Raw genomic sequence first — 13,070 nt, 5'->3', positions numbered from 1 at the left:
ATGACCAAAAGCCTCAGAGGTGTTTCTTACACGTGTTGATGTTATTCATCAGAATAATGAACTTTGGATCTACTCTGCAAATGTTGTGTTTACCATATCAGTCCTATAGGGGGCAATAGCTCGTTCACCTCTTGATTTTCTCCGTTGAATCAAGAGGATAAAATAAACCCAGATAAACCCAGGTAAACCAGAATTGTATTAATTCCGACGGAAATTCTTGGGCCAAAGGTTGCTTAAAAGAGCACATTACAGAAAACAGGTTTAAGACAAATTAAATTGTAAAACAGATTGCTAAGACACCAGTGCATTTCCCGGGTTGGGACCACACACTGATTCAAGTTAATACAGAAAATAATAGCAAAAATAATAAGATGATTGTCAGTACAAGTGTATACAAAATAAGTTACAAAGACAAAGTGACAGGCGGTACTGCACGATACTGTGAATTGACATTGCACATGATTTTGTGGAATCATTGCATATTTATGATGGCAAGAATTGATATGGATGTTGCATGTTGTACAGCAGAAGTGAAGCAAATTATTAGCAGGCTGGACTGTCCACATCAGAGGAAGGCATCAACCGTGAAGACTGTCAGGTAGCGGAAACATGTACTTGTACGTCTCTCCTGCATGCAACCCTAGTAGCACATTTTGGTTCCCAGAACGTTTTGAGAACGTTCTCCTTGTTGGTGACGTGTTTGGTTACCTCGATGTTTGGGGAACGTTAGGCTATACGTTAGACCGGTTATAACGGAGAGAAAGGACTTGCTGGAGGAGGTGAACAGATGAAGAGGGCTGATCGGAAAATGTGACAACTCCGACAGTGTAGGAGTTCACTACGTCCAGAAGGTGGCAGTACAGCAGCACCGGGGACAGCAGCTGCCGTCAGATCTGAGAGAAGAAGAAAAACCGGAGGTTTGTGTGTGCAGGGAAGGATGAGAGATGTGAAGAGAATCAGGTGTTTATAAGCTGCCCCAGTAGCTGACTCAGAAACGAGTGAAGTCCCTGCAGCTTTCTGCTCTCTGCATCAAATAAACGCTGCGGAAAGCCAGAGAATCTCTGCGGGAGGAACATGTACCGTGGTCGGCCTCCACCGAGAGGAGGCTACCCGTCGCCTTTCGAAGGCCGGGGTCCGCCGCCTCCGAGGCCTTACCTGGCACCGGGCTACAGAGACGACAGGAGTCGACCCAGACCGCCATACCACCCCGAGTACCTCGACCACGTTCACTCGGACTCGTCCCGCCACTCACCACCGCGCAAGAGGTACCCTTCCCCCGGGTCAGGAAGTCACCGAAGTGGAGAGTACTGGGCTGGCGGTCCGCCGAGAGAGGTCAGACAGTCTGGCTCAAAATTGAGTTTTAACGAATATAAGTTTCTCCAATAAAACGGGACGAGTTGATGTTACTGTCTCTTTGTGATGCATCATGGTTGAAGTCGGCCCGATAGCTCATTAGCATCCGCGCACCAAACTCCATTCAAAAACCTGTCGATTTACCACAGCCTCGCTTGTTCGCTGTGTGTAGTACTTGTTGAGTCAAGCCTTAACACTTGAAGCACACTATAGTGTTTTTCCTAAACTCACCGTGTTGCTCCCGTTCGCTTCATTTCACTTGATATGGACACGAACGCGCAGAGACTGGAAGCAGACTGCAGCGAGATGCTCCACCACACCGAGCGTTGGTTAAGTTCGTCTGTGTTGGAGTTTGGCTTCTCGTGATCAGCTCGTGTCTCAGGAAGCCTTTCATAACCGTGACTAATGAACCAGTGTGCGACAGGCTGTTCAGGGGGGTTTGTGTGCTATTTGTTGCAGAGATCTCCATCACCGCGTGGGCCGATTCCCCTGGACCACAACCTGATCATCACTGTGGGAAACGAGCTGACTGGACCATCTGGGTCCGTCCCCTCACGCCATCGTGACAGGTACTCATGAAAACAACAAATATTATTGGCTTATCAGAAATATAAAACAGATTTGGATTCCTGGACCCTTCAAAAAGTTGCAGTTGTACTAACTTGAAATGTAAGCACATATTAAAGTGTTTTTGTGCTTATTCTGTCGGAGATGATTACAGAGTACACAACCACTGTGGGGGAACAGTCAAATATCCCAACAACAACTTTAAAATATCCAGATAACGAAGGGAGCTTTAAGCTTAATGATCTGAGTGTGAGGTGACCGTTGAAGGTGACTCAGATGATCAACATGTTGATCAGCTCCTCGACTCTCATCTGGACTTTGGCAACTGGACTGTAAGATGACGGTTCAGAGGGATTAAAGTCAATAAAATGTAGCAAATAAAATTATGAGAGGCAAAAACACCGTGGTTACAAAATCCAGTCTCTACTAAAGTGGCTGTTTCCATGCAGAGACTTCCCCCCTCGGCTAAATTACGAGCCAACCCGGAGTCGTGACCGGAGCCCAGACCGTAGACGCGCCAAGAGTCGGGGACGGAGCAAGAGCCGACCCCGCAGTCAGAGTCGCAGTCCAGATTGGAGCCGGGCCAGGAGCCGTGGCCACAGCAGGAGTCGCAGTCCGGACCGGAGCCGGGCCAGGAGCCGCGGACGCAGCAAGAGTCGACCCCGCAGCCACAGTCGCAGTCCGGACCGGACCCGGGCCAGGAGCCGCGGACGCAGCAAGAGTCGACCCCGCAGCCACAGTCGCAGTCCGGACCGGACCCGGGCCAGGAGCCGCGGACGCAGCAAGAGTCGACCCCGCAGCCACAGTCGCAGTCCGGACCGGAGCCGGGCCAGGAGCCGCGGACGCAGCAAGAGCCGACCCCGCAGCCACAGTCGCAGTCCGGACCGGAGCCGGGCCAGGAGCCGCGGCCGCAGCAGGTCCAGATCCAGAGGGCGCAGCAGAGGACGGATCTACAGCAAAGCAGCGAGCCGCGCCCGCAGTAAGAGCCGGCAGAGGAGTCGGAGCCGTAGTCGCAGTGCAAGCAGCAGCTCGAGCTCGAGCAGCTGCAGCTTAGACTACAGCGATGAGAAATCCAGAAAAGAGTTCAGAGAGCTGGAGACGGCTCGACGCAGGAGGGAGCTGGAGGAGATGCTGAGTTTGCCAACAAAATCCATCCTGAAGAAACGCAACGACTCCGAGGACTCGCCGTTGCTCAGGGTAGGACACCAAAACCAACCTGTTCAGCAGGTCAAGAAGACCAACAAATTCTTTTTTCTCTACCAAAGGCAAGCAGCCACAGAAGAGATGAGTAAAAAACAAATAGTACAAATTTACATTTTTTTAATAAGCTGAAATTATTTTTTTGTATATTTGCAGCCAATGTGAGAAGGCACCATATTACGCTTGATTTTCTGCTTTGTCCAACAGTAACTACATTTTTTCAGCTATCGGCCAACAACGTACTGATGTATGTGTGTAGAAGTCAGTTAAAATGTGACAGCAGTCGTTGATTCTAATGTGAAGTCATTAAAGCATCAGGAGAGGATCTGTGCTGCAGAGGCGTCACTCTGCTCTGTTTCTCTGTGTTTCAGAAGGCAGACTCTGTCAGGGCTCTGGAAGGTTCCAACATTTCTCAGGTGGCCGACCAGCTGCTGCTGGCCGTTAAAGGCCTGGAGCCCCACAGGGTGGCCTCCATGCTGTCAGAGCTGCAGTCCAACCCACAGATGGCTCAACGTGCCGGCCTCGACGCCGAGATCAAGGAGATCCTTAGCCTGCTGGGGGACCAGGCGACGGGGGCCAAGGCCGAGGAGAAGACCGTAGATGACATTGATGACGAAGAGAAGTTCCTGTATGGAGACTCGGAGGAGCCCAAACCTCCAGCGCTGTCCGAGCCGGTCCGACATCACGGACTGGATCTGTATGGAGATGTGACGGAGGAGACGCTGTATGGTGACTATCCGCCACAGACTGCCATCATGCCCCAGGCATATGGCGTCCCACCAGCGGAACCTCCTAACCCTCAGGTCCTTCCTACCCCCGAGGTGGATGTGAGGTATGTCAGTCGGCCGATCATCAGCCCCGACCAGAACATCACGGTCCAGGTATCAAACCCCGCCTATCCACCGGGGACGGAGCCGCTGGAGGAGAGCGAGCGTCAGGCACTGGAGGAGTACGAGAAAATCCAGGACCTCCTGAAGACTATCGGCCTGGACTTGGGCGTGGCCGAGATCAGCAAGATGGCCGCTAGGACCAAAGAACGCCTCCAAGGGAACAGGCCGCCTCCAAAGACGCCCACACGCCGCAGACATTACTCCTCTGGTAGCTCTGATGGAAGCCCCTGCACCCGGGGCGGCGGGAGGCGGACCCACAGCAGGAGCTCCAGCAGCAGCAGCAGGAGTCGCAGCTGTGGGAGTCGGGGCAGCTGGAGCTGCGACAACAGCTGCAGGAAGACCTCAGCTCCACCCAGGTCTTACAAAGACAGAGACGTGAAAGAGACAAAGGCCGAGAGATGCGACGCAGGGCTGCCACCACAACTAAAACCCGAGCCCAATACCCTCCCCTCTCACCCCGGGGTGCCCATACCCACCTACCCCCCCTCACAGGTCCACAGCATGGTGGCTCCTAACTTTCCTCCACCAGGTTACGGCCAGTATGGAAACTACCTTCCCTACATGCACCAGCAGTGGCCGCCCATGTTCCCATCCCCCAACATGAGCCTGCCCCCCCAGGGTGGCCCCAGCGACTTCCCCCCTGCTCTGCCCTGCAAAGGGCCTTACAGCAAAGCAGACCCTGAGCCGGGGACCAAAGGTCAGTGTGATCGGAGTGATGGATTATTAAAGGAAGAGTTCACTTCTTCTAAACTTATCTTGTGTTTTTAAAGAAAATAACTGAAAGGAATTTCCCAGCAAAAGATGGACATTTGATGTTTCTGAATGATATGATTATTGTTAGGGTTGTTTTGGTGCAGTTGGATTAAGAAATGTCGTTCCTGATGTTTCCTGTGTGCTCAGGTTTGGGGAAGAGTTGTGTTCAGGACGGTGAGAAGGGAAAAGCCAGCAGCTGCGACAGGAGATCATCTGAGGAACAGAACAACGAGAGCCAGAAACAAAAGGTTTTCCCTTCATTTATCACCTTCAGTCATGAATCAAACCCTGAGGAAAGCAGCTTTAGAACACTGGCTTACACCGGCAGGTGAAACAGGTGTGCTCAGGTGAGTAGAAGCTGAATACGAGCTTGTTTTTGTGTGCTCAGGTTCTGGAAGAGAGAGAGAAGCTGAAGCAGGAGAGGGACACCAGGATGAAGAAGAAAGAATATCTGATGAAGGAGCTGGAGAGACTCAGGAAGCAACAAGGTGAGCTCACACATGTTCACCATGTTGCTCACCTGCCTTCACCTGCTCATTAACAGACGCTGCCGTCTCAGTCAGTTATTCACACTTTGTCTTGTCTCACAATGAAGTAAGTGAGAAAAGAAGAGAAAGCGAAAGAAGAAATAGAAAAACATAAAAAATACTCAGGAGCTTCTCAAAGTGGACTTTCCACCGCTTTTCCAAGGCTCTCTTTGAACCTTGTTTCCATTTATAGGCTCCCAGGCAGCAGCTGAAACTCTGCTTGTTGTGCTTTCAGGTGAGCTCCTGAGGAAGAAGAGGCGGGAAAAAGGAGGCCACAAAGACCCACTGCTGCAGGAGATCAGCCACCTGCAGGAGGAGGTCATGACTCAAATCTCCAACCTACGCAAAGAACATGAGGTCGCAGAGAAGAAACGCAACGAGCTTGACAAGGTGGCGCTAATCCTCGGCCTGAGCCCGTCCGACCGGCCCCGCAGGACCAGCAAGCCCACCGTGGAGCAGGAGGCTAAACCACCTCCTCCATCAGAGAAGGGAAAACGGGAGCCACAGAGGAGTCCTGAGGGACGCCAGCCAGCCAGCAGCTCCATGATAAAGGTACAAGTACCAGCAGAGGAGGTAAACCAGGAAATACTACTGAAAGTCCTACATCGTAGCTAGGGCTCATTATTTTCACCTTTCAATTTGCTAAAATCTGTCCTGAATTTCTCACTAAAACATCTGTGGAACATGGTGACATAACTTTCAGCTAAAGGGCTCACAGTCCTCAGAAATGCTTTATGATGAGAACAACATATAAAAAGCTAAATGTCAAAGTTCTCAGTTGCACAAAGTCCTGAGCGTTCACATGGTGGTTTTGTGTCTGCTGAAGGCAAGGTGGATTTACCTGCGCTTTAACGTCTTACCTGATTAATCCAATATAACATACACACATCACATCATTCATTTCAGTCACTTCCTCCTCACTGATTTTTCGCATTAAAAGTCTGTCAAGAAAGGAAGGAAGTCAGGGAAAAAAATTTTAATGTGAAACATCTGAGCAGGAAGTATTTATTGACGGTAACAACCAAGTAGACTCGGGCTTTATTTGGGAAGGTACGGCATCTCATTTTAATGGTTCATTCACAGCTTCAGGCTGCCTGTTTTTCTTCTTTCCTTTTGATTTAAAACATCTTTTGTTCATCCGTTTCTTTTATTTGCAAAAGATTTTGTGAACATCAAGAGTCATGTCAACAGTTTGAAATATAGTCAGTGTCTCTTGACAAGATCGTCTCTTCTTGTCCTGTTAGCTTGAACATAGATAGCTCAGTGCTTAGCTGTTCAGTTGTCTCATCGTTCTTTACATTTTCACTAATAATGACAAAGTTTGCCAGGAACTTTGTGAAGTTCCTAAACGGATAAAGTCCACTGTTAAATATGAACGGAATCGTCGCCGGTTTGTTAAGGGACAAAAGTTGTTTTTGTTCTGAGGCTCATATCGAGCTGAAACTTTAAAGCGGATTACAATTTACTGTCGGTATAAAAGCGACTGCTGGATTCTTACCTGTTGATTAATGGCTTCGAGGCTGGAATTCAATGAAGGTAAGAAACTTTTAATTTAAAAGTTTTACAGTTTCAAGATGGAGCTCAAATGTTTTTGTCTGAGTGAGTCCTCTGAGCTTTCAGCCACCATGTTGACGCTCCTCCGTCTCTTCTGTTTCCTAGCAGACCTCAGTAGTGCTGCTGCCATTGAGAGAGTCACCGGACAAGCCGCCCATCATCTCCTTGGCTCCGCCTCCAGCCCCGCCCCCGGATCCATTTGAATATTATGATGCTGGAAACCACTGGTGCAAAAACTGTAACGTCACCTCTGGTTCCATGTTTGATTTTTTCACGCACTTGCACAGCAAAACACATCGAAAGGTTTGTTTTTTGAAGATGTCTCAGTCATGTATATCAGCTGTACAAGACCGTTTCTTCTTTTGTCTTTTTTTTTGGAAGGCCATTTGACATCCTTAGTTGGACAGTCCTTTGTGTTTTTGTTCCTTCAGATTTAATTTTCTTGTTCTTTACACAGACTCTGGACCCATACGACCGGCCCTGGGCTTCCACTCCCACCAAAACTGTCAAGAACACAATGTCAGAAGATAAGCTGACAAAACCCGCCAAAGGTACTTGTACTGCATGTTCATCTTTTCCCTGAAATGTTGCCACAAAGCTGTTTTTCCAGATGATCCCGGTCTCCGAGTCCCTGATTTTTGTTAGCCGTCTTCTGCTTCCAGGTGGAGCTCAGTGTGGATCTCTGCTGCAGTTTCTGTGTCTTAATGAAAACAGTGCTAACCAAGTGACAGACTCATCCAACCGCAAAGGAGACTCCTGTCCTCACCTCTGATGTCACTTCCTTTGTTTTTCATGTGTCATCCTCAAGATGACAGCTGCTGTAACTGTAATGTACTGCAGTAACCTTTGGAGAAGTGCTTTGACTTCTCGTGACACGTATCTTAGTCTGCTCGTTAGCCCAAAAATTTGTCTTGAAGTTACTACAGAGTAACCCTGGTTTCACTGAGCAGTTAGTACTTTCCCAACGGTTCCTGCTCTGAAATAAGACCGCTGAATTCAACCATCTATTTTCAGTATTTCATTGAAATGTTCCCTCTTTAACCCTCTCCTGTCCTGACAGGTACTGGGAAGGAACACGTTCATCAGGTAAACACTGATTGGCAGTTTATTTTATCACTACCTGTGGGTTTAAAATGTGCGGCGTGTGTTTCGCCGCAGGTTCGGAGTTCTTGCTGCCTGTCAGAGGATTCTTCTGTCTGCTGTGTAAAGAGTTTTATGGAGACGCCATTTGTGCAGAAGAGCACGTCACCACACATGCTCATAATGAGAAATACAAGGTATTAAGAATCACAACATGTGGACAAACAGAGACAGTAGAGAAGCTGCCAAAGGACTACTTTTGTGGCAAAAAATACATGTCAGTTTATTCCAGTATTGCCAGGCCCTAGATGAAAAGAGTGTTATGTGAATGATGTAGTTGTTTCCGGTGACATTCACCCAACATACACTAGAGGCCTCAGTTATTTTGCCTCGTTTGATGATGTGGTTACATGATTCGGAGTGTTCGTATTTCACGCAGAAGTTTTGTATTTTCCCTCACTCTCTTGTCTCTTGTCCTTGTCCCTTGCCAGAAACAAATGTACGAGAATCCTTTGTACGAACAGAGGAGGAACCTGGACCGCCAGGCAGGCCTGGCCTCAGAGATGAGCGGAAAGAAACGCAAACATGAGGATGATGAGAAAGGAAACAAAGACAAGGAGGAAAAGTCCAAACACAAAAAGGACAAAAAGGACAAGGAGAAGCAGAAGGAAGAGACTGACACTGTTCAGAAGGAAGAGAAACTTAAAGTTAAAAAGGAGGAAGAGGAAAAGCTGAAGCCAGGCAAGAAAGAGGATTTTAAAGAGGCCAGAATCCTGGATGAGGACAGGCCTTCTCACAGTAAGAAAGATGAGGATGAAAAGTGTAAATACAGCAGGAAGGATGATAAGTACCGGTACAGCAGAGAGGAAGAGGAGAGGGCTAAATACAGCAGAAGGGACGAGGAGGACAGATACAAACGTAGCAGAGAAGAAGAATATCGTTATCGCTATCGCAGGGAGGAAGATGTCAGACATGACGACCGTTCCAAATATGGACTGAGAGAAGACGAGGACAAGTATAAATCCAGTAAAAATTTAGATTTCACTTCCAAATATGAGAAAGAGCGAGATGAGGGGAAACCTAAGTCTGAGAGGGAAGCTTTTAAAAAGCTTGAAGTGGGTAATACAGTAGGGAAGCCAGAGGTCAGCAAACCTGAACCTCCAACAAAGCCTTACAACCTGCCCAAAATCATCTGTGGACCAAGTCCAGCGATGAGGGCAAAGCTTCGCAAGCAGAGCCTGGAAGCAGGCAAACCATCATCCGTGGCCATGACCGCTTCATTTGGAAAGTTCACTTGGAAGAAGCGGGAGAACGTCCTGGCAAAGGAGGCGCAGGAAGTGGCCGCGGAGTTCATCAAGGATGACGAAGCGGCTGTGAAGCAGAACCCAGTCTCAGTGGAGGACTCTTTTGCGAAATCTGTGGCCGTTGCCAAGGAGATTGCCCAGAAGCTGGGGGGTCAGCAGAACATGCCTCTTCCCTTGGCATCCGACATTGCTAACCGGGGAAGAATACGGCCCAACCTCCCTGCTCCCGCTGCAGTCCTTCGGAAAACAGCCATGATGGGTAAACCTGCACCACTGAATGCCTTCCTGTCCATCAGACCCCAAAACACCAGTTTAGTAGAGTCTCCTCCCAAAGATGGACCAAGATTTCCGGGTCTTAATACAACGGCTCAGAATGCACCACTGGAAGCTAAACCTGAGCCTCCCATTGATAGAGCCGGACCATCTCTGCCTGCACTGGCAACTGTTACACCAAAACCATTTGAGCCTAAACCTGTCACAGCAGTATCTAAACCCAAAATGGAGACTAAGCCCCTAGTGTCTGGGTATCAAATTTCACCATCTGTGGCCAAACCTGCACAAACAACAATGATAAAGATTGTGTCTGACGTGGCAGCTCCCGGTGTCCCAGAAAGTGAGCAAACCCATACTGTGTTTGTCAAGCCTCCGCCTTTCTTGGCTTTGGGTGATGGAGGTCAGAAGTCAGAGAAACTTAAGAGCAACCTGGCTGCAGCCAAAGCCCAGGAATTATTTGGTATCTTCTACAGCAGTGTTGGGCAGTCAGGCACCTCCTCCATCACCAAACCAGCAGCAGACAGCAGAGCTAGCAGTAGCACCAACAAAAGTCACCTTCCCACCCTGCAAACACAAAATCCACAACCTCAGCCTCTGACGGAGTCCCCACCTCCAAGTGTGGTCTGTACGTCTCCATACCCAGACGCAAACAATCCTCCAATTCCTCAAACCCACCCTGAATCTAACATTCAGATTGCGTCCGTTTGGTCTTTGCAGTCTACCCCAGCTCCAATATCTGGGGTGACTCCATCCAGAACGACTTCCCAAACAACCCATCTAAAACAGAGCCCACCGCCCCAGTCTGAGGCACAGAGTGTACACCAAAACCAGTCCTCATTTCCTAAATCTGAGTCTGAAATCGCCCCACAAATGGAGCCTGCTGAACTGAAACAAACACCTCAAACTCAGCCAAAACTGACTCCTCAAAATGAAACGGAGCCACAATCTGAACACCAACCAGACCAGGACACCCAGCCCTTGGCCCATCCAGAGACCCATCCTGATGCAGCTCCAGAGCCTGAACCCAAACCAGGCCCCAAAACTAGAGGCAAAACAACTCCGACAAAGAGGAACCCCGCTGATCTCCGCCCTGTCAGACAAACCAGATCTCAAACCAGATACCAAACTCGGCAGCAGCAAAGCCTGTCTGAACTGGAGCCTGAGCCGGCTTCAGGAGATTCTGACACTGTAGCTTTCGACCCAAAGGGGCTGGACACATCAGTTCCAGGCTCTGGCATGCATCCACGTGAAGGGGCCCTCAGCGAGGGGGGCCCCCAGGTGATGGTGATCACCCCTGAAACCCTGGGCGTCCCTTCTGACATGGCCTCTCTGGACTTTGAGAGTGATTTTAACTTTGAATAGGACGCGACTGGACTAGGGGACGTGTTTTCTTAAAATCCAGTTATATATCCCGCATGTTCAGACGATTGTAATCCACAGTTTTTCATGGATGATTTACTGGACTCAGAAGGCAGCTGAAAATAGTGAGGCACACGTGCTGACAGACTTGTCCTAAATATTGATCTTCGTATTACATGTAGGACCACTTTGATGTTTATTGAAGGCATCCTGTTCTGTCTTCTCCAGAGTACCTTGTCACAGATGATCAGTTTGCTTCTTGTGCATCTAGTGCCAAGTGAGTCCAGGACGTCTTAAGCCCTGCATGGCGCACAATCCTGTACTTAAATCGATAACAAAGCATTATAACACAGCGTTGTAGTGTACTTTATGTAGCCAAACGATCTGAGTCTGTTTTTCATGGTTTGGGCTGGATCACGTTGTTCAGTGACTCCCAGTCCCATGGGGGTCACACGACCATGCACAACATTAGATTGATTAGGTTTAGTCCTCAGATGTTCCTCTAATGGATTGCTCAATAATATTTCCACGTTTGGCCCCAAAATGATTAAAATAAAATTAGGAAATTGCATGTTCAGCCATAACCTCTGGTGCTCTGCTGTCCACAAACGCTTGGTGGTGTAGTGTGTGTGTGTCAGGCGATATGTTAGCAGGATAAATTTACTGGGTTTTGATGTCCACCTTCTCATCTGACACAGAAGAAGACGACTTCCTAACATGTCACACTGCTCCTTTAAAGATCACATTTCTGTCTCCCGTGGCAGGTAAAGTATTGTTCACCATTTGTTGTTTTTTATGTTTCCTGTTGCAGTTCAGCCTCAGTCAGTTTATTTTCCTCGCCTAATGATGCGAGGTGTTTTTCACAGTTCAGCTGGTGAAAGTCGCAGCACAGACCAAAATCAGCTCCTTTAGTTTGAAGGCTTCATGTGTAACTGAAGACCCAGGAGCTGATTCCTGTCACAGTGCATCAGGTTTTCTGCCTTGTGTTGTGACCACTGATTTACGGTCAGTGTCACCGTGTGTAGAACAACTGCTGGTCTTGTAAACTTAGTTGCTTCAAGTAGAGTTTTAATAAAAGCTAGTGAGGAAGCAGCAGCTGCTGTGTGTGTTGTGATTCTTCTATGCAGAAGTCACTGCAGTGTTAATGTACACAGACAATACTGCGGTGAGTACACCAAAGAGGTACTGTGGCGCGGTTGTAGCTGCTGCAGGATTGGGCCAATCACACGTCGCATTAATCCCAAGGACGCTTGTGGAGATTGGCTACTGACCAGAAACTGTATGTTTTGTTTTTTTGTTTCATGTTATTTTTTTTCTGTCATAAAAAAAGGTATTGAGTACTGAAGGTTACAGGTGTGTTTTTAATGAAAACATATTGGGTGACTAACATAACTCATAATCTCAAACTTTTCAAAACATTTTTCTATTATGCAGGATTCTGTCAGAAATCATGATTATCATGTTGTTGACGCTGAGCATAAACAGTCGTCTGTTATTACAGTAAATACTGCAAATGTGTGACTGACATAAGTCATTATCATAGATGAAATCTCATTTCTCAATCAATCTCAATCTCATTTTGCCGTTAAAAATTTGTGCTCATTAATCAACATTTATTTATTTATAGAGCCCTTCACAACGCAAAAGTGACCAAAGTGCTTTCCAATAAAATCAAATGAAACAATAAAGCAGTTAACAGAAAATAAAATTTCATAAGATGCAATAAAATACATATCAGTGCGTATCACTGCTAGGTGTTAGAAGCCAGTCTGAATGAATACGTTTTGACTTTAATAAATAATATTTAACTAATAAATTATATGAACCAGTGCAGAGGTGAGGAAGATGCTGGCATCACTTCCTGTGAGCGGCTGAATGTGCACAGGTGGCAGGTGTGCTGCTGATGATCTGTTCTTACTGTAGAAGTTTGAAAATCTTCATGTGACTCGGGTCCTCTTGGGCAGCAGATTAAATGTGAGACTTGGCAGCAGGTGATTATTTGTTTCCACGTCTTGGACAGCAGAGGTTGGATTTGGTTTCAGAGTCAACGGCGTCACAGTCAAGTCACCTGCAGGAGAGGTAAGCTGAGCACCTTTACACATCCTCCTCCCTGTTTATTCCTTATCACATACATAAAGATGTTTTGTTTTGAATAGAACAATTTACTGTTTTTTCCTTGTGAACTTCTTGTTTGGCTGTTTGGTGTTCAA

At 47.7% G+C, this 13,070-nt stretch overlaps 1 protein-coding gene across 3 annotated transcripts; it reads left to right on the top strand.

Moving 5' to 3' along the window:
- Nucleotides 1-850: 850 nt before the first annotated feature.
- On the top strand, nt 851-11,955 carry znf318 (zinc finger protein 318). Of its 3 annotated transcripts, XM_046401760.1 has the most exons (12): nt 851-1,332; nt 1,813-1,922; nt 2,370-2,753; nt 2,820-3,117; nt 3,492-4,707; nt 4,911-5,011; nt 5,152-5,251; nt 5,526-5,842; nt 6,950-7,147; nt 7,302-7,395; nt 8,003-8,121; nt 8,416-11,955. In XM_046401760.1, exons 1-12 carry the CDS (start codon nt 1,075-1,077, stop codon nt 10,861-10,863), a joined length of 5,643 nt encoding a protein of 1,880 aa, XP_046257716.1. In that variant the 5' UTR covers nt 851-1,074; the 3' UTR covers nt 10,864-11,955. The 3 variants fall into 3 exon arrangements, with proteins under 3 accessions (XP_046257716.1, XP_046257715.1, XP_046257714.1); XM_046401759.1 differs by having other exon boundaries at nt 2,370-3,117; nt 6,953-7,147; XM_046401758.1 differs by having other exon boundaries at nt 2,370-3,117.
- Nucleotides 11,956-13,070: the final 1,115 nt, after the last annotated feature.

The sequence above is a fragment of the Scatophagus argus genome, chromosome 10 (assembly GCF_020382885.2).
Source record: "Scatophagus argus isolate fScaArg1 chromosome 10, fScaArg1.pri, whole genome shotgun sequence".
Taxonomy (NCBI): Eukaryota; Metazoa; Chordata; class Actinopteri; family Scatophagidae; genus Scatophagus; species Scatophagus argus.
The sequence above is the reverse complement of the archived record's forward strand: the minus strand, read 5'-3'. Positions and strand labels throughout refer to the sequence as shown.

What these genes read in the sequence shown, in the direction of transcription:
- znf318 (XM_046401758.1), top strand. Translation starts at nt 1,075, where the DNA reads ATGTACCGTGGTCGGCCTCCACCGAGAGGAGGCTACCCGTCGCCTTTC. An exon ending in ACAGCAAAACACATCGAAAG is followed by an intron (nt 7,148 to 7,301) that starts GTTTGTTTTTTG and finishes TTCTTTACACAG; the next exon opens with ACTCTGGACCCATACGACCG. An exon ending in CTCATAATGAGAAATACAAG is followed by an intron (nt 8,122 to 8,415) that starts GTATTAAGAATC and finishes GTCCCTTGCCAG; the next exon opens with AAACAAATGTACGAGAATCC.